Below are 21,747 nucleotides of genomic sequence, written 5' to 3'. Positions count from 1 at the left end.
AATCTTGGGATCAAGCCTGACTTCTGTCTGCATTTCTAACTCTTTTTCTACCCAAGGGAGGTTGAAGCCAATACTGCTCTGGTCTATGAGGGTCATTGTCAAGAATTTGAACCTCCACTGGTGGTCTTCAGAGATAAACTCCTTCAATAAAGGAACAAGGAGTCTTTAGGTGATTTGGGTGAAAACTCTAAGTGGGATTGTCAGTCCTCCAAAGCTTAAAAGAAAAACTCAACAAAATACATTTTTTTAAAGTTTTATGCGATGCACATACCTTTGAGTGGGTGGGTGGAATTGTGTCTGTTTAAATTTGTATCACAGGTACCATCAATTATTTGAATCAAGATATTGAGTTGTCTTTTCTGCAACTACATAAAGTCAAAGGACAATGGGGGCTCCCAATAAAGATAGGGAATTAGGAGGACTGTGGGTCCACTCACAGAGCTTTTGAGCCACTGCCTCTCATAGCAACTTCATTAGCATAGGCTGGATCCAGCTTCTAATGTGCAAGCATTTTATTTTCTGAGCCTCATACATTAACCTGTTCCTTTGCATAACTCTGAGTTTGTTCAATGATGCTAATAGCAGTTTCAGCTTCTTAACAATGCAGACTTTAATATTGTTAAATGGACATTAGTTCACTATCAAGGTGGGAGGGGGGTTCAGGATGGGGAACACATGTACACCCATGACTGAGTCATGTCAATGTATGGCAAAAACCACTACAATATTGTAAAGTAATTAGCCTCCAATTAAAATAAATTAATTAATTTAAAAAGAAACTGATTAAATAATCCTAATTAACAGAACAATTAAACAATCCTAATTAATTAGGACTAATAATCCTAATTAAAAGAACTACCTTTCTTGAGTGTTTGCTGTATCCCAGGCACTGGTGCATGGAGCGACATCATTTCCTCTTTGCACCAGCTTCAGGAAGCAAGCACTGCTTTCTGCATTTTATGGAGGAGTACTGTATTTCAGTTCTGATCTGCTTAGCTTAGCACTTTAACAGAAAATATTAGGGAGCTGGAGAGGGTCTCTAAGTAAGTAAGTAAGTAAGTGTTAGTCGCTCAGTGGTGCCTGACTCTGCGACCCCATGGACTGCAGCCCTCCAGACTCCTCTGTCCATGAGATTTTCCAGGCAAGAGTACTGGAGTGGGCTGCCATTTCCTTCTCCAGGGGATCTTCTCAAAGGCCTCTTAATTCTAGTTCTCCAGGACAGATGGAAGTCACCCTTGCCAGGTGAGTGACCATCCTTAGAAAAAGCCTCAGAGAAAGGAGGCATCTTGCCCACTTACATTTAGCCATTTGGCCGTGACAACATCCACCAGTCTTGCCTTCAGAAAATTCCTACTCAGGTCTAAACCGGGGTTTGCCACTGCTATGGCTCCCAGTTTCTCTAATGGGAGAGCCTCCTCTCCTGGAGCCGGCTGGCTAGTTCTCTCCAGTAATAACCCTCCACACACCTGAAGGCAGGGGCTCAGCTGCTTCTCACTTCCCTTCCTCTCCATGAAATAATTTGCAAACACTTGTCTTCCTGGCTCAGGTTGTATTTTCCAACACCCTTTGTTTGCAGTTGCACTGTGGTCTCTCCTCGTGGCTCTCCCATGAATGGAGAACAATACAGCAGGCTGGGGGGACACCGATGACCAGAAGGACAATATGCCGGGTCCAGCAGGTGTTCTTTTTTTGTAAGGAACCTCTGCCACAGAGGCTCTACTCACAGGGAGTTTTGAACGCCGCTGTGATACCAGGTGGTTTAAATAGAAATGCTACACAGCGAATTTCTTGGCGGTCCAGAGGTCAGGACTCTGCGCTTTCACTGCTGAGGGTGAGGGTTCAATCCCGGTCAGGGAACTAAGATCCCACAAGCTGCTGGGCACTCAAGAATGAAAAACAAATAAATCAAAGTGTCAATAGAAATATTATGCAGTGATATTTAATCTTTAATATTTTAATCTTCAACCTCAGAGGCTGTAACTGGAATGACTTTTTCTTCATAAAGGGTGGATAGTTACATGATCAATAAAGTTATAAAATCGGTCCATTGGTTTCCATGACAGCAGTGACCAACACGCTGGCCACCTCAGTGACATCCCTGAATGTCTATTGGCCCTCCAACTTAGTGTCTATACATCAGCGCCAACTCAGAGAGTCTTGGAGAATAGAGGCCTGGATCCAAGCCCTGACTTTGCCACTTGTCAGCTATGTGAACCTGGGCACATGGGTCCACTTCTACAGACTCGGGCTTCCCTGGAAGCTCAGCTGGTAAAGAATCCGCCTGCAATGTAGGAGACCCTGGTTCGATTCCTGGGTCAGGAAGATCCGCTGGAGAAGGGATAGGCTACCCACTCCAGTATTCTTGGGCTGCCCTTGTGGCTCAGCTGGTAAAGAATCTGCCTGCAATGAGGAAGACCTGGGTTCGATTCCTGGGTTGGGAAGATCCCCTGGAGAAGGGAAAGGCTACCCGCTCCAGTGTCTGGCCTGGAAAATTCCATGGACTCTATAGTCTATGGGGTCACAAAGAGTCAGACTCGACTGAGCGACTTTTACTCACTCACTCTGCAGACTCAGAGTTCTCATCTACACAATGGGAATAACAATGATTCCCGTCTCACACACACTGCTTGTGTGAACTAAATAGAAAGGTGCTATCAAGGGCTTGGCATGCTCCTGGTACATAGTAACAAACACTTAGGCAGCTCTATGCTTTCTTGTAAATGTCCCTGAACACGGGCAGAAAGACAGAGAAGACTTACGAGGCAGGTGGCCCTTCTTACCACAAACGATCGCCGGACAGCAGGCACCTGATTGAAGGCGATCACCACCGGGATGATGTCCAGGGCGCTGAACTCCAGGCCGGCGGTGGTGATGGTCTGGGGGTCCACGGATGGGCCGCCACTGAAGAAGGTGGCGATTCTTCTGGCGTGAGACCCCGGGAGCATCCGCTTGAAGACGTGCCTGGAGACAAACCTCATGGCCTTGCCGATGTCCCTGCTGGCCGTGGAGCGCTCGTAAGGGAGAGCCTCGATCTCTCGAAGGAGTCTGTCCTTCCTGTAGGTGTCGGAGAAGCGGATGAGGAGCCTGGCGTGGGAGTCATAGGCGAGCACGGCCACGCGCGCGCCTGCGGGGCAGTGGTCCTCCCGGACCCGGAGGCCGCTCAGCAGGGAGGACATCATCGCCTTCATCCGCACAAACTCGGGCTCTGTGACGCTCCGTGACTGGTCCAGCGCGAACACCAGCTCCGTGGGGTACACGGGGCACTGAGGCGCTCCTAAAAGGCCAGAACAGGCGCCTTACCGTGAGACCACTCGCTTAAAATGAAAAAAAAAAAAAAGGATCCGTGCATAGAAGTCTAAGTAATTTTAAATGTTAAACATTAAACTATGGAAACAACTAAGTCATTAAATGTTAATAACTCAAATAGTAAAACACATAAATATTTAAATCTTGAATAATTAAGATTATATTCTAAAAACTGACTTTGCTCTTTTAAATAAAGCAAAAGATGAACTCATTTATGAGACAGAAACAGATTCACCGACATAGAAAGCAAACCTATGCCTACCAAAGGGGAAAGGGGTTGGGGATAAATTCGGAGTTTGGGATTAGCAGATACACAATGTTATATATACAACAGATAAACAAGGTCCTACTGTATAGTACAGGGAACTATATTCAATATCCTATAATCAACCACAATGGAAAAGAATCTGAAAAAGAATATATATATACACATATACATGTATGTATGTATATAACTGAATCACTTTTACATACAGCAGAAATTAACACAATATTGTAATCAACTATACTTTGGCCATGTGAAGAACTGACTCATTGGAAAAGACCCTGATGCTGGGAAAGATTGAAGGCGGGAGGAGAAGGGGACGACAGAGGATGAGATGGCTGGATGGCATCACTGACTCAATAGACATGAGTTTGAGTAAACTCCAGGAGTTGGTGATGGACAGGGAGGCCTGGCGTGCCGCAGTCCATGGGGTCACAAAGAGTCAGACACGACTGAGTGACTGAACTGAACTGATACAGGTATGATTATGGCTGATAATTAGTCCCTGCCATGTATCTGGGGTCTCATAAATGTTGAATGAAAAAGAAGCAAACAAAAGACAGTTCTTTGGAACAGGGACAGAAAGAAGAACAGAACTTTCAGGATGGAAGAGATGCCTGGTGTTGAGATGCATGTTGGTAAGAGGAAAGTCGGGGGAGGTCCTTCCCTTGGAGGGGGGCCTCCTCTCATTCAGAGGCTAGCAAGTCAGCTCTTCCCAGGCGAGCTCAGGACTCTGACCTAAGCTGGCCAAGCTGGCCTAGGAGGGGGTCACCTTCTCAGCTGGTCCACCTGGACCTCATCACCTTGATGGTGGTTTACTTGCTAAGTTGTGTCTGACTTTGCGACCCTGTGGGCTGTAGCCTGCCAGCTCCACTGTCCATGGGATTTTCCAGGCAAGAATACCACAGTGGGTTGCCATTTCCTTCTCCAGGGACCCCATTTCCTTCTCCATTCCCGACCCAGGAATCGAACCCGGGTCTCCTGCATTGCAGGCAGATTCTTTACCAGCTGAGCTCCAAGGGGAACCCCATCACCTTAGTGCTGGGTTATCATCTCCTTCTGGTCCTAGACGCTAGGACCTTCATAGACAAAAGGACAAGAAGTAAGAATAAATATTCAACCCCCAAATTGCACATCTCAATGGAGAAGGACGGAATTTACTAGCTTTCTGAGTCTAATTTAGGGGGCTGAGCAGAAACTTAAAAATTTCAGAAATTTCAAAAAACCAATGTCACTCAATTTTACAATAAAACTGAGTAAAATTGTGACCAAACACGACCAAGTTTCCACTAGTTTTTTGTTTGGGCTGCCATCTCACAGGGCAGCAACAGCAGCAATAACAACATTGCAGCCTCAGCTCCATACAGGGGAAAAAGATACAAGCACCCTGGCTGACGATAACAAAAATAAAAATTCAGGTTTTTAGGGTGAAACCCCTCAAGGCTCACCAGCATGCTGCCAGCACCCCGAGGATTCTGAGGAATGCTGGGCTGGACTGTGGAGGTCCTGGGGAGGACCCACCCAGACGTGAGTCCCCACGTGGAGGACCGATGTGCTGACGGTCACTGCACGGCATGGAGCAAGTGACGATGAGGAAGGAGGGAGGTGACCCCAGGCCTCGCCAGGGACCACCACCCCGCAACGGAGGCCTGTCCAGGCCACTGCCAGGCTGGCCTAGAAGAGCCCCACACGGTCCCTCCCTGCAACGCGAGTCCTCTGGCTTTTACACACATCCTCCCTGCAAGGCTTCCCTGGTGGCTCAGCTGGTAAAGAGCCTGCCTGAAATGCAGGAGACCCTGGTTTGATTCCTGGGCCTGGAAGATGCCTGGAGGAGGGATAGGCTACCCACTCCAGTATTCTTGGGCTTCCCTTGTGGCTCCGCTGGCAAAGAATCTGCCTGCAATGTGGGAGATCTGGGTTGGGAAGATCCCCTGGGGAAGAGAAAGGCTACCCACTTCAGTAATCTGGCCTGGAGAATCCCATGGACTGTATAAACCATGGGTGGCAGAGAGTCGGACAGGACTGAGCGACTTTCACTTTCCCTACAAGTCAGTCTCCCACAGCAGCCAAAATAAACTTTAAAAACTTGTTCATCAGTTCACACCTTCAATACTTTTAATGCCCTCCCATTCCATTTTGAATAAAATCTGGCCTCCTAAATGTAACCTACAAAGCCCAGTGGGATCTGGTCCCTGTTTCCTTCTCCATTTCTTCACATGCCTTGTCCCCCTCACCATCATGGCTCAGTGACCTTGGGCTTCCATCAGGAACTGAAAACACCTGGGTCTCTCTTGTGTTGTGGCCTTTTCACTTGCCGGATTCCCTGCCTGGATCTTGCAAAGCCGGCTTCTTTATTCTTCATCCAAACTTCAGTGTCATTGCCTCATTGATGAACCCGCCCTTCAAAAGCATTTCTTCCCTCCTCTAATGTTATTCTGTGACAGAATATTGCATTCTTTATCTCTTTCATAGTAACTAAAGGATTCTGTAATTCTTTTGCTTGTTCACTTATCTGGATCCTCCACAAGAATGGAAGCTTCCAAAGACAGGAATTATGTCCATCTTAATCAGCACTGTCTGGGACAGAGACTGCAACATAATGGGCTTCCAATAAATATTTTTTGAATGAGTGAACAAGCAACCAGAGTGCATGGATTGATTGCGTTTATATAAAAAGTATAAGGGTATAAAGGTATTAAGGGTCATCACCTTCTGGTTAAACAGAAACATCATATAACCAGTTTGTGTAATATTCCTGAAAACTGGCCCAGAAGATATTAAGTCAATTTGGTAATTAACATCAGCCATGATCGCCATAGATTTTAGCACTTTAGCACTATCTGAGCTACACATGTAGCTTACTTGCTATCTTATCATCCCTAGCTTTATTCCATGCACTTTTGCCCTTTGCATCTTAATCCTTAAAAACTAGACTACAGACATAAATAGAGAGAGAAAAGGGAGGGAGGGGAAAATAGCATTACAAAAAGTCTATTGGTAAGGTAAACGGTACTGGTAGTCATTAAAATGTTAATAATTAAAAAATCAAACACTTGGTTAACAAAGAGCTGTGAGACTCAGCTTAAACTCAAGTGATTTATCGGAGGGCTGTGCTACCAAGAGGGCTTAGATAAAATTTATATAATTTCGCAGGCAACACAATATTCTAAATCATCTTTCCAGATGTGTGACACTTTGGAGCTTGATTATAAGATGCTATAAATAAAATTACTCACCCTGTCTGCCAGCTGGGGAAGAAGAACAAAAGAAGTGGGTTATTATTTAGTAGGAGAACAGCGTTCTGTATTGTGTAAGAAATCATGGCAACCGAGACTCAACTTTGTGAGCTTTTTGTAGACAACTCAACAAATCAAGGCCACAGAGAGCGTTTGAAGATACGCAGACAGATCAAGCATCTTGGCAAAAGAACAGGTCCTTCCACAGAGAAACAGGGCTGGAGACACAGGAGGACCATAAATCAGTAGCAGGCAGCCAGCTGTCAGAGGGAAAGGCGCTCTGCCTGGGAGGGGACAGCACGTTGCAGAGAGATGCACCAAATTTGGAAAGTTAAAAGGTCTTAATCCCTTTTCACTCTAAATTCCCCCATGTAGGTATTTATAGCTACTGATTACATATAGGTACACATATATACACATTTATATATGTGTGTGTATATGTAAACATCCTCGATAGATTTACTCTTAAGTAAATGAAGCTTTCTCTAGGGATTTGTGTAGAAACAGGATTTCTGGGACACAGAGGATCATACATCTTCAACTTCAATAGGTATTGTCAAATTACTCTCTGATGTGGGTTTCCCTAGTAGGTCAGTCGGTAAAGAATCTGCCTGCAAGGCAGGAGACCCAGGTTCGATCCCTGGGTCGGGAAGCTCCCTTGAGAAGGGAATGGCAACCCCCTCCAGTATTCTTGCCTGGAGAATCCCATGGACAGAGGAGCCTGGTGGGCTACAGTCCAGGGGGGTCAAAAAAGAGTCGGATGTGACTGAGCGACTAACACACACAAATGAAGCTTAAGCTTTAGGACCACACTGTCCATAGGAAAGCCACTAGTCTCCTGTGACTCTTTACATTTGCATTAATTTAAACTAAATGAGATAAATGCAGCTTTTCACTTGCACTAACCATCCATCAAGGCTCAAATTCCCCTGTGGCTAGTGGCTACATGTTGGACAGTGCAGTGGACACTTGCATCATTGCAGAAAGTTCTGGGCAGCACTGTTGGCAAGCTCTCACCCAAGGGGCCCCTGGCAAGGCCTTGCGAAGCGCCCAGCCATGCGTTCACATGATCACATACTTTTATAACAGGCAGAAGTCATTGGCTGTGATTTCCTTTCTTGTTCTAAATGACACTTCTGAAGTAGTTTTGTACCTCGTTTTGGAATTATAACTTTGTATTAAATCCCTCACATTTTGAAAGCTCAGATCTCATCACACTTGGATCTACCCTTGAGTCAATATAGGTCACATGGCTCCAACGTCAGAGAGCCCACTCTGCTACTCCAGCCTCAAAGCAAGCAATCTTCATGATTCAATGCATGTATCTGATTCCCAGAATGGATGGTTCCATTCTGCTACAAGGCAGAGTTAAGATCACTACTGCATTCAAAGCTTTGGGAAGTCCATGTCTTTGAGACCCATCCCCTCTCCAGAAATGGGTTCTTAATTTGTCTGTTTTCTCCCCTCAAATGCCTTGAGGGAACTGTGGCATTTTTTTCAGTCCTAATGTTTATCTTGGAAGTCATTTGTAGGTGAACATTAAACAACCAAGTCTCCTCATCTTGTCCATGGAATTCCTCTGATGCTGCTAACTCGTGTTTTGATAGAAGAGGCTGCTCTAAGGGTCTCAAAGCAAATTCAAAAGAGCCTTTGCCAAATCAAAACCCCCTTTTTGGCTTTTAAAACTTTGAAAGTAAAGAAAATACAGGCAGACTGGGTAATTTTAGAAGTAAATGAGTCTAATTCAAGGTAGTCAAGCACACCTTCTCAGGGAATGATAAACAAACGTCAGAGTTCCCACCAGCCAGGATACCGCCTTGCTGTGGCTGGCTCTTTCACAGCAGCTGGATTCAATCCTTAGCTATTGTCAGGGGTTAATAATTTTATGAAGTTTAATGTGACTCCTCGCTGGTTGATTTCACCATCAGGAGAGTTCTGACCTCATATCTTCATTTTTCCCTGATTAAAAGCACTAAATATATCCTTCCTTAGTGTTGGGACGTGTTTCAGTAGACATGCTGGCCGCCAGAGAGGGAGTTAATAGACATCAGTATATGCCGCCCCCAAATACACACAGTGACATCTCTAATTTTAAGAAACTGTCTGGTAGCTAGTCTCAATTTTGAGTGCAGAATTTGCTGCTTTTCTTCTACGAATGCTGACACCCCGGGTGATCATCCTAAGTGTGGTACTTACGACTATGGTCCCGCACATACTGGATGAGCTCACATGTCTGCAGTTCAAAAAAATGAAACAGAATGAATTAACCAACAGCTCCAGGTCCTGCAAGTTGAGAAATAAATAAATGTCACGGGACGCTCAGGCTCTGTTGGAGTCAGCAGATACGTACAGAGAATGAAGCCAATCCTTTGGCCCCTTTCATACCCTAGGGAAACAAAAAGAATGTGGTTTCAGGGTTTTGGAAGCACATCTCAGGAGCCAGAATACACATCAACATTACTCTAAGAAAAAGATAGCTTCTTAACCTTTTTATTCTCAGTAAGAGGGAGGAAAAAAATCCATGCAGGATACTCATCACCAGATTAACAATAACATTCTAAGGGGAGGAAACTGTAAGTAGTGAGCCTCCAGTGGCCGCTGTCCTCCAGCTGTATCTCTGGACGATGAGGGTTGTCCAGAAGATAATGACAGAGCTGGCGATGAGACACTGGCCAGGAGAGCTTTGGAGCGGATCCTGGGGCTAGAACTAGACAAGGCTGAGCCATCCCCTGGGCCAGCCCCTCCTTAACACAGAGGTCTCGAGTTCCCCAACGCTTCTGAATCTGTGCCCATCATCGGCTGGATGACAAAGGGACTAAACAAGCCAAATATCTGGAAAGGTAATCCTCACTGTCTTCCAAAAATGAATATATATATGTATATATATGTATTTGTATATATATATATATGTGTATATGATCATATATATATATAAATACACACACACACACACATATATATGTACATATCTATCTATATGGGTAGGGTATAGAAAGAACAAAGTGGAATTGTTTAGTATTTCATCTGTTCAGTCTCAAGTTGGAACAGGAAGAGTCTGGCTGAGCTCAAAGGGACAGGGGAAAAATGTGATGGCGCCCCACCCAAACTCCTCAAGAAAATAAGTTCCATATGAATGCAGTGTTGGTAACTTATTCACTATTTGTTAATTTCCTCTCCCTTTCTTTCATTCACTGATCACTCACTGTGAGAAAAAAGGCAAGGATTGGTCAGATAAATAAAATTCACTGATCATTGAGAAACCTCATTCTAGATGAAATAAGAAATCTCTTTTCGCTTCCTTCCTCGGTTCCCCCCACCACCCGAGAAATGGCAACTGATATTTAATCAGCAATTTTCCCCCCTCCTCTCCCTGAGCACATTAAAGGTGGAAATCATTGCCAAGCTGCAAACACAGAAAGCATACACGTTTAGATAATGAAGACTTCAGGCACTGACTTTTTATCTGGAAAAGGAGCTGATGTGATTGATGGGTTTTTTATTTACCTTGCGTCCAGGAGGTCCCAACTCCCCAGGGGACCCTGGTTCTCCCGGAAGCCCAGCAGATACCTTAAAGCAGAATTTATTTACTTTAAAATTATACATAAGTGTTTGTGGATGTGGGTGTTTTACATTTCAAAAGCAATACACTTTCACTTTAGAAAACTGAGATTCCCAAAAAGGACACAGAAGGGAAAACATCCTCAGCAACCTCTTCTCCCCCAAATAATACTCGCTGATATTTTGGTGTTTTTTCTTCCAGTCTTTTATTTATTTATCCTTTTGGTGTTAATCTATATATATCTTAATATTTTATATATATATATAAAATCATGGTCTTTATTTTTAATTCTAAAGAGTATTTTTTAAAAGCAATTTTAGGTTCAGAAAAGAAATCAAGAAGTTACAGACGTTTCCTATATATATCCTGATCCTTCACACTCCTAGATGGCCCCATTACTAGCCTCCCCCACTGAAGTGGTACATTTGTTACAACTGATGAACCTACATTGACATCATAAACGCCCAAAGTTCATAGTTTACATTAGAGTTCATATCTGGTATTTTACATTCCATCTAATATATTTTTATACTTTTTATTGTTGCCTTTTATTTTTATTTTTACTTTTTTTTAAGATTTGAAAAGACAGCCAATACAATGTAGAAATGAACTAGCATCTCTAAAGTGAAAGTGAAGAAAGTGAAGTTGCTCAGTCGTGTCCGACTCTGGGACCCCATGGACTGTAACCTACCAGGCTCCTCTGTCCATGGGATTTTCCAGGCAAGAGTACTGGAGTGGGTTGCCATTTCCTTCTCCAGGGTATTGTTGCCTTTTAAACTAAACATATATTTCTGGACATTTTCATGTTACTAAATAGTCTTTCACAAAAATCATCTTTCATGGCTGCCATAATATGCTATTAAATGAAGATACTATGATTTATTTAATCAGTCCTTTATTGTTGGCATTTAAGTTTGCTGTTGTTGCAATAAGCATACCACTATAAAGTCATCTGTGCAATTCTGATTATTTCCTTAAGAAAGATTGCTAGAACTAGAATTGCTGGGTCAAGGGAGAAACTTATATCTAAATGAATTTTTATCTCAATTTATCTAAATTTAGCAGGTGACTAAACTAAAAAACACATGAAAGCAAACAAACAAAAAGACTCAGAAAAGCAAAAATTTAAATATAAAAACCCTTGAAGAACCATAAGAAAGCATAGAACAGTTGGTTGGAAATATTTGTAGTAAAATAGGGAATAGCAGTAGCAAATAAAAACAACAGTTGTTGACTACTTTATGTGTGTGCATTCAACAATATAATTTATCATAAAGAAAGCTAGAATTTAGTTTAAAAATTAGGACAATATTTCTTTGTTCATTCATAATGTCATGAGATGTATAAGCTTTAAGAGAATGAAAGATAAGGTTGTTTAAAATCAACTTAATCTGTAAAAGCCATTGCCTCTGAAATAGCAAATAATTACTGATGGCCTTTGTGTCTTCCGATGATATGCACAGCCTGCTGGGTTGAGTGAAAAAGCAAAACAAAATGCAATCTTACTATTTTACTTAGAAGATATAGATTAACTTCCAGGGGAAAAAAAGGCTTATTGGACATAAGTGTTTACTTTTGTTTCCTCCAGTGTTTTACTAAAATTATAGTGAGCAGACTTTTTTTTTTAAAAGACAAAAAATAACAAACATGGGGAGAATGAGAAATGAGACAATAGCTTTCAAACTGGAAAGCATTAAATGACTTAGAGCTGAAAAAGCTGAATCCTAGGCCAGCAGCAGGGAAAGCTAAGAGGCTGAGTGTTTTATAATGCATCCTCAGAAAGTACCTCTAGAAGTGGGCATGAAGGAGAGAGGGCAAAGAAGGCAGGTTGGTTGGGGAATCCCCAAGCTTCCTCCCCGTTCTCAACAGTTGAGTCGAATGACCCTTCTTTCTCCTCGATGACCGAGGTAAAACTGAGACGGCCACACTCTAGGAAACCCCAGGCAGAGCTGAAGGTTGGCGGTACTGTCCAGAGAACGAGGCAATCAAATGAAGCTGTGGAATAGATGCGAGACCCCTAGAAAGCTGGGGCTCCCAGAAAGTTGGCAGCCAGACCTTCACCCTTAGGTGGAAGATTGAAAGAATCTTTTCAGGGGAACCTGACTAGACAGAGAAGAAAGACCCCAAGATGCTGCTCTCAGATGTTTGCTAAGTAGCAACTCAGTCAGATCACTCTTTAATGAAACTTGTAGTTGACAAGCCCCATTCATTTCCTTGGGACTTCCAGTCAGATTTTGCGTCCTCAGCTCTTCAACAGAGAGACACGTGAGCCCCAGAGAGTAGGGCAGAAAGAAACCCTGCCGGGAACAGGCTATGTCGGGCAAAGGAGACTCCAAAAGTACTAATGTATATCCTCAGAGAGACAAGCTGTTTCAACCATGAAACAAAAATAAGATCATTTAAAAAAGAATATTCAGGCAGCAAAAAAAAAAAAAAAAGAATGCTTGAAAATTTAACTGTGAGAGAAGCGTTGTAAGATAAAGTCAAAGAAATCTCCCAGAAAGTAGAGCAACAAGACAGCTTTTAGAGAAATAGGAGCTATGTGGCAGAAACTTTGTGAAATTAGTTGATTCTCTAAACCAGTGGTCTTTAACTGGGGGAAATTCTGTGGCCCTCAACCCTGACTCCTGTGGCGACATTTGACAATGTCTGGAGATATTTTTGGCAGTAACGATGGGGGGAGGGGGTGGGTGACGCTGACTCTAGTGGGTAGAGTCAGCTGCTAAATGTCCTACAAAGCAAAGAACAGCCCCCACAATTATTCAGCCCAAAATGTCAGTGGTGCTGTGGCTGAGGAACCCTGCCTTAAAGGGTGTGCACGTGTAAAGTTGATAAAAAGTGTAAATACAAACATACCTTTATACCCCAAACAAGGTAGGTTAAAAATCATAGCAGATTAAAAAAAAAAGCAAAAACCAAAAAACAAATGCTTCAGTTGGGATGAAAAAAGGTAAAGATTTAGAAAACTTAAACTAGGAATGTAATCACTCCAAGAGGACTAAAGAGATACTCAAAGCTTTATTACCAAAACCCTCCAACGAAAACTTGGAAGTTTTTCAGTATCTAAACTTCAAACTCAAAAATACAAGTTGTAGAAACAGGCAGCTTGGCAGGTGAAATAAACAAGTTGAAGACAGTGATAAATTGTCCAATGTGGGAAAAAGATAAAGTAACCAAAGGCCAAGAGAAAAAGATTATATATTCCCCATTAGTTTTTTTTTTTTTTTTTTTTTTAATGGTGAATATGTCACTGGGCAATAGGAGAAGTCAAGAAACTGCTGGCCGTGTTTGGTGTCTCCAGTGTTCATGTGTAAACTACCTCATTAACATGTGCAGAGAAAAGATTCAATGCAGATGACATCTAGATTAATTTGAAAGTCTTTTCCAATTATTTTTCTTTTATCGGTCTTTTTGTTTTTGAGAGCAAAAATGTTAAAGGACATCAACCAAAAACATATATAAAGCAAAGAATTACATCCAGGAAGCAGTCCTCTTGGGAAAAGTAAGGTGGAGGGAAAGAAGTTTCTTTTCTTTTTTTTATCATTATAGTGTATTTCTTTTTTTGTTTGTTTTTTATTTTATTTTTTATTTATTTAATTGGAAGCTAAAATTACTTTACAATATTGTGATGGTTTTGCCATACACTGACATGAATCAGCCACGGGTGTACATGTGTTCTCCATCCTGAAGCCCCCTCCCACCTCCTTCCCCATCCCATCCCTCTGCGTCATCCCAGTGCACCAGCCCTGAGCACCTTGCCTCATTCATCAAACCTGGACTGGCGATCTATTTCACATATGGTAATATACACGATTCAATGCTATTCTCTCAAACTTTGTACCCCTAAAGCCCATATGAATAGTTTCTTCACATACAGTTTTCGCTATACTTGGTAGGAAGAAACAGATCAGGGTCAAACCAACCATGGTGACAAAACTGAAAAACCACCTCAAGTAACAGCTCTTTTTTTTTTAAATCAGACTTTGTGTTTTTCTTATCCAGCAATTGACATGGTATCAAGATCTATTTACCTGATCGGAGTTGTTCTGATGAAAAGAGATAATGTCTCAGGAGAGGACTGTCATAAGATTGTGTCTTTTATAAAGCGACCATCTCACTTTTGCAATGTATGGTAAAGAGAGTCAACAAAGGCAAAACCCATTGTTAGCCCACGAGAACCCAAGGCAAGCTCAAGGTGCAGATGCTTCTGAGGGTACGGGAGACGGGTGGTCCAAAGCTTTAGGCACTGTCTTACATAATAAATAAAAACTTTCTCAGATAGCTCAAGAGGTACTTTCCTGAGCTAAACTGGGAGAAGGCCACCTCCTTAAAGTAGTTAGATGAGACCTTAAAAAGGGAGACAAGATGCCAGTGGGCAGTAAGTGACGTGAAGTCTGCTGAGGGGACAGGATTAAATGGGTCATATTTGGTGGTGCAAACACTGTTTTGGACCACAAGGGTTCCTTAAGAAAAAAAAAAAATGCACAACTTATCTCCAGTGTTAAGAATGGTACCTTATCAGTCAGATCAAGCGAACCTGGTCATTAAGAGCCAATAGTTCATTGCCTTATTGCTGGCAAAGAAGGAGCAAAATATCCATTTCCCTGCCCCAAGTTTGCGTTAACAAAAACTACACATTTTACAAGCTTTGGGGACAAAGTGACAACTCAAACGACTATAAGAGCCTGAGGTAGGACTTCCCACAGTAGCTGAGGTTGTAAGGCTTTTACGACCAAAGAAACTTACCGTCTTGCCTCTAGCGCCCTTAGGTCCAGTTTCTCCTGGGCCACCGGGGTCCCCGACCTCACCCTAAATAAGTTCAGAAAAATAAAATAAAATGGTTAGTAAAACCAAAGAGGTATATCTCAGTGTCTTTTTATACTGGTTCCAACATGAAGACATTTTTCACACATATTTTTATCTTTAATAGCCTTCTTTGAAGTGTCTTTGCCCTGATAACCCCATTTTCTGATTCTCGGCACACCCCACTGGAATTTCACTGTTTTATTTCTCTGTCTCTCCAGACGGAACACAGCCTCCTTGGAGATACGGACTGTGCTTTTTATTTTGTCCCCTGATGCTATCACAGGAGCCAGCATTTCCTGGGCTCAGTCAGTGCTTCCAGTAGGAGCGGAAGCCTTAAGGTAGAGGACAGCATGGCTAAACTTACCACCTGAAGGTGACTTACAAACACATCAGGAGAACTGAGGCAAGTGAGATCAGGTAATTTTGGTTTTTCTCACATTTTACTTCCCTTTGAGCAAAGAAGAAAATACATATGGTAGAAGGGAAGGAGGACACGTGAGGAGAAAAACATGGATGATTTCTTCCTTGTGAATTAAAAAGCTAGAAATAAAAGATTACTTTTAAAAGCCTGCTTCTTTCTTCTCCCCTTGCTCCGTAAAGGTTTCTTTTTATCCATTTATAATTAATTTTTCTTCTACAGTCCTACAACACATTTCATAAACCCAGGAGTATCTCTGATCTCTAGTTAGCACGAAGTACACAGTACCTTATGTCCAATTTCTCCAGGGAATCCTTCTTGCCCCTATAATTGAGAAAATTAATATATGCTCATATCACTGGCGTAGATTTATATTGACTTTAATTTTGCCTGCTGCCTTATTTTAAATGCCCCTGAACCACACACACACACACAAAAAAATGCCTCTGAACCAAGGAAGGGCCAAAAAAAACCCCTGTATTGCATGGTCTGAGAAACTAACTCCAGTCTCTAAATTAAACTATTGACTGGCCTCACCAAAACATCATGACAACTTAAGATCAATGGGTAAAATGTACACCTCAGCTCTCCTTCAAATATAAACATTCAGCAGGAGAGCTGGTGATCTGACCATGTGTTTCTGAAATAGTCTTCTTAAACTGGATTTCAACTTTGAAGGAAAAATTGGGGAAGCCTGCAGACTAAATCTGATCATTTGTTTTCTGGTATTCTGTTTACCTTACTTTGGCCACAGGCTATAGTTGTAAACGTATGATAATCCTAACTTGATGAAAAAAATATTTTATTTAAGATAATGTTTGTTTTCTGATCATTACAAGTCATCTCTCCTCAAATATATTTAAAATAATAAAAAGACAGAAAGAAGAAAATTCACCCAAATTTCACTTCCCAGAACCATTACTATAAATATTTTGCCATATTTTATTTTGTGCCCTGATGCTATCACAGGAGCCAGCATTTCCTGGGCTCAGTCAGTGCTTCCAGTAGGAGCGGAAGCCTTAAGGTAGAGGACAGCATGGCTAAACTTACCACCTGAAGGTGACTTACAAACACATCAGCAGAACTGAGGCAAGTGAGTTCAGGTAGATCAGTTAGAATACACGTTTGTTTTTTTTCTTATTACTTTTTGATATTTACTTGACATTGTCACATAAGTTCTATATATTATGTATAAAAACATCTGCATTCATTTTAAGGAGTGGCTAATATTTCAGTGGCTTCCCTGGTGGCTCAGATGGTAAAGAATCTGCCTGCAATGCAGGAGATGCGGGTTTGATCCTTGGGTCAGGAAGATCCCCTAGAGAAGGGAATGGCTGCTCACCCCAGTATTCTTGCCTGGAGAATCCCATGGACCGAGGAGCCTGTAGGGTCACGGTTCATGGGGTTGCAACTGAGCTTAGTCGCAACTGAGCAACTAACACTTTCAATATTCCAGGGCTATGAGCTGCTTAATAGTTCCACTTTATCAAATACTAAGGTTACTTTCAATGAAGATTTCACTGGAAATCCTTCATTCATTAGGGTTTTTTAAAAAGAAATTTTAGCTTTGGGGAGTTTGTTTATCCTTCTAGACAGACTCTTACATCATTCTTATTGGGATTTCACTTGAGATTACGTTGACCCTTATAATGTTTCAGACTTTCCAACAAGTATTTTGTATGTCTCCAATTATTGGAATTCTACATCCTAGTAATTTTTGTTATAGGTCTTGAATATTTTTGTAGAAAGGATATTCTTAACTATCTTATGTTTTTATGGATGCTACTATGATTTCTAAGTGGTTATTGTTGGTATACAGCAATCACTGCTTTTGGTAAAGTTATCTGTCTTACTTCCAGCACTTCAGTATTCAGTGACAATGTTAAGTTATAATTCTGATATAAAGTTATGAGGTTTAATCTTAGAATGACTGCTTGGCCCATTGCATTTGGAAAGGCCCTGCAGAACTTCTCACAAATGGTTAGAGTAAACATATTCAGAGGACATATTTTGGAATGCCTCCCTCGGGCTCTAGATTAGATGTACTGTCCAGGCTGGAACCAGTCAGCCCCTGAATGCACATCTCTGCAAAGAACTGAAAATTAATTTTGAGTTTTAATTGTTGCCTGCCCCTTAAACTATCAAGTTTTTTTTTTCCTACCATATTCTCCATAAGATATCATCAAATAAATGATCAAAATCTATCTCCAAAGATCTAAGACTACCTTATTCACTCCTTTTTTTCCTCTTAAATGTGGCCAAAAAAAGCAACAACAAAACTGAAAATGACCAGCTTTCAGTCAATGGGTCTTACCTTTGCTCCTTTACTTCCAACACTACCATAACCTGGGTTGCCATCATCACCCTGTAAGAAGCAGCAATTATTTACAAACATCCCCAACGGTGGATGGAGATAGGCTTATTCACAAGAGAACTAGACAGTCAGTTTTCTGTTTTGCTTAGGAAAAATTAAGCAGCAGGATTCTCCCTCGGGGGGAGCCCACTGACATAGTGGCACTAAAGGGAACTCTCAATAGCAAATGCAGACAAGGCATTGTCACTTAATCTCACTTGTCTCATCATAAAAGAAAAATAATAATTATAACTGCTCATCGTGTTCTGAGAATGAAATGAGAAAATTTCAGATGTATAATAATCTTAATAAAAGAAGGTAGAAGTGTTATCTCTCTTGGATAACATTTGTATTTATAGAGAGATATACCTTATCTCTAAAGCATTTCAGTTTGCTGGATAAAAGAAAGATCTCCCAAGTGTCTGGATATTGGCTGCTGCTGGATCCTTGTACAGGCCTTAGTGAGAAGCCCCTAGCACTGGTGGAAGGGTGGGCTGGATTTCACATGAAGGAGTTTGGATGAGACGAAAGAGCAGAAGCAAGGTTGGGGGATGTCAACCATAGGCTTTGTCCCTTTTGTCATTTGGCTTTAAGAGCATCCCACCCAGGATGCTTGGTACCTGGGAAGTTGTCACTTTGGAAAAGCTGGCCAAGATGAAGATGAAATCTCAATTTCTAGCAAATTCTACAGCTCAATTGGGCTGTTATCTTCATCACACTCTTTAGAGAACCACTCTAAAGACTTTCAAGACTTATAGTGAGAAAAAGTGAAGGGCCCTTCTTCTGACATCAAGAGATACCTATTGAACTAAAAAGAGTCCAAGAGCCAGATCAAAAGTAGGAATAAAACACAAACCGGCAAGCCTCGAGGACCCCGAAGGCCAATGGCTCCCTTTATCCCCAGATCACCAGGTTCTCCCTGTCAAACAGAAAAATGACACATGTCTTTATTAGGTTGCTTTTGTAAAGGACGTTAGAAATGATGGAACTAAGACAAGAATTTTCAACTGCATCCATGATCATGGGTTTGTGGCTAGGACTGTCTGTAAGCAATTCAAGAGGCGCTGCTGTTGGTGAGTGAAGTCTCCTCCATTGATAAACGAAGCCCCGGCAAGTCTGATATATTGTTTGCTACAAATTGCCATCTTAGCAAGTCGGGGCCATGAGCCACGCCCTTGGAAAGGTCTTACCATGAGTCAAAGAGGAGGCTCTGGATGGTTTTAAAAAATTAACAAAACTGTTCTCTGTGATGAGCCATACAAATCATCGGGATGTTGCAGAATCAACTGACTTATTAATCGAGTTTTAGTCAAGATAACCAAGATAGCATGACATCCCTGGCAACAGTTTCTGACTTCCGACTAGTAGCACGTCTACTGTGGGTTATAAATCAACCTCAGTCTCACATTGAGGACACACAGCTACTTGGGAAAGTTAACACAGGTTTACAAAAGAAGGTTAACTCTGGGATCGGGATGGGGAATACATGTAAATCCATGGCTAATTCATGTCAATGTATGACAAAAACTACTACAATATTGTAAAGTAATTAGCCTCCAACTAATAAATAATAAATGAAGAAGGTTAACTAATAAATAATAAATAACTAATTTATTACAACTAATAAATAATAAATGAATAAATAAATGAAGAAGGTTAACTCCTTTTTGTAAAAAAAAAAAAAAGGCTTTTAAAATCTCAATTTTAAATTTACAGAAATGTTGTGAAGGCAGTATAAAGAGTTCCTATACACATCACATCTAGCCTCCCTACTGTTAACTTCACATTAGTTACATTCGTAGGGAATATTCGTCACAACAAACCCATGGATAGTAAATCATTCTTATTAATTAAAAGGAAAGGAAAGTTAGTTGCACAGTCATGTCTGACTCTGCAATTTCATGGACTGTAGCCCGCCAGGCTCCTCTGTCCATGGGATTCTCCAGGCGAGAAGTCTGGAGTGGGTTGCCATTTCCTTCTCCAGGGGATCTTCCTGACCCAGGGAGCGAACCTGGGTATCCTGCATTGCAGGCAGATTCTTTACCAACTGAGCTACTAGGGAAGCCCCAAGTCCATACTTTATTCATATTCCCTTAGTTTTTACCACCAAATCTCCTTTTCCAGTCCCAGGATCCCATGTCTCTGTAGGTTACTCTAGATGGGGACGGTTTATCTGATTTCTGGTTTCTGATGATCTTGACAGTTTTGAAGAGTACTGATCACGTGTTTTGTAGAATGTCCCTCAATTTGAGTTTGATGTTTTCCTCATGATTATGTTTTGTTTTATGAGTTTGGGGAGAAAAGACCCATAGTGAGAGAAAGTGAAGGGCCCTTCTTCTCACATCAAGAGTATATCCTATCAATGTGGCTGACACTATTGACCTTGGCCATCTGGCTGAGGAAGGCATGGCTAAGTTTCTCCACTGTCTCGTTATTCTCCTTTCCCTTTCCAAGAGAGTGGAAGTGTGCACAGCCCACACTGAAGGAGTGGTCAACTCACTGTTAAGATTAGAAAGACCACACAGTACGTGTGAGGAGTCTAAATGGACAAATGTCCATCAACACTGGTCCCTGGAGGGGCACATTGACTAGGGCTCCATGGAAGGGTGGCAGAAGACCCCCTGCCTTGCAGACTTTCTTCCAGGGCAGTGGCCCCCAAAGTGTGCTCTGGAAGCCACCTGCCTCCCATGTACCTAGGGTCCACATTCCAAAGGAAATTCCTGGATCCCACTGGTGTCAGACTCTGGTGGTGGAGCCCAAGGATATGCCTTTATGAATAAGCGTCTCTGCTGATTCGTACGCACACTGAAGTTTGAGAACATCTGCTTGAAGATAGGGAGACAAAGGAAGCCATAAAGCTTGTTCAAGGTCAAACACTTTGTTAATGGTTACAGCCAGACACTGAGCCTGGGATGAACTGCTGGGTTGGTTGCTTCCCTGGGAACTTGAGCTTAATGGAATAAGGTAGGAGTAAGCGTCTGCGGCTCATCGCAGACTTGGAGAACTTGGTCCATCTTGAGGTTCCCAAAGGGTTTGGGTTGGCATTGAGGGCACTTGCCTCCCAAATTCTTGCCCATCCTGTTCAAAAATCTCTGTTATCAGCAATGATATTCTTTGGCACAACTACCCTGCTGCTATCTATCTCCTTGCACACTTCTACACTCTCATCTACATCCAGCTCTAGGGTCCCTCCGTCTCTGTCTACCTCTGTCTTGGTCTCTTCCACCACACCCTATGAAGTGCTCTCATTTCACATGCAAACCTTCTCTATATGCCCGTGATGTCTGCACAGATGCATCCTCACTGTAGGACAAACAGTTTTTCCAGAGACACCACTTCCCCCGCAGCCCTCTCCAGGGTGAGAAGGCACCATTGTGTCTGTTCCAAACTTTCCTTTCGGGACCGTTATTGCTATGCCGCATCTCTAGTAGTCCCTTTCGGAGCTGGTTATCTTTGTCACTGATGGATCTCATTGCATCCTGCAATCAGCTGTCTTTGTGACCCTCAACTGCAGGCTCCATCATGTCTGCCTTTCTGAGGTCTCCATCCCAAACACATTGTTTCGTCCTTTGCAGCTGGCCAACTGCTACATTTTGGAATCTGTTCGTTGGTGCATCTCGGCCACCAGAAGTGGTGGCTGCTCTAGTCCTTTCCCCCTTACCTATTTGATGCCAGCTGAGGCTCCCAGCTTCTCTGAGTCTCTCCTTCTCTGCATCCAGTGTGCTTTTGTGTTTCTGCCCCCTCCTTTCCAATGGTTCCTTTTCTGCCTCCTCTTACCATTCTTACAAAGAGTCATCACCAAGA

The 21,747-nt window shown here is 42.2% G+C and overlaps 1 protein-coding gene across 1 annotated transcript in view; it reads right to left on the bottom strand.

The window, feature by feature from the left end:
* Window positions 1-21,747, bottom strand: part of COL6A6 (collagen type VI alpha 6 chain) — a 106,244-nt gene that overhangs the window by 19,941 nt on the left and 64,556 nt on the right. Inside the window, exons 24-32 of the mRNA XM_061167962.1 lie at window positions 18,800-18,862; window positions 17,905-17,955; window positions 15,879-15,914; window positions 15,113-15,175; window positions 10,312-10,374; window positions 9,158-9,193; window positions 9,004-9,040; window positions 6,808-6,819; window positions 2,781-3,274 (exon numbers count right to left, since the gene is read on the bottom strand). Coding sequence (XP_061023945.1) covers window positions 2,781-3,274; window positions 6,808-6,819; window positions 9,004-9,040; window positions 9,158-9,193; window positions 10,312-10,374; window positions 15,113-15,175; window positions 15,879-15,914; window positions 17,905-17,955; window positions 18,800-18,862 — 855 coding nt within the window. The remainder of the gene's footprint in view (window positions 1-2,780; window positions 3,275-6,807; window positions 6,820-9,003; window positions 9,041-9,157; window positions 9,194-10,311; window positions 10,375-15,112; window positions 15,176-15,878; window positions 15,915-17,904; window positions 17,956-18,799; window positions 18,863-21,747) is intronic.

Source organism: Dama dama, chromosome 19 (assembly GCF_033118175.1).
Source record: "Dama dama isolate Ldn47 chromosome 19, ASM3311817v1, whole genome shotgun sequence".
In the NCBI taxonomy this organism is placed as follows: Eukaryota; Metazoa; Chordata; class Mammalia; order Artiodactyla; family Cervidae; genus Dama; species Dama dama.
Note: the sequence above shows the minus strand (reverse complement) of the source record. Positions and strands in the feature narration are given on the sequence as shown.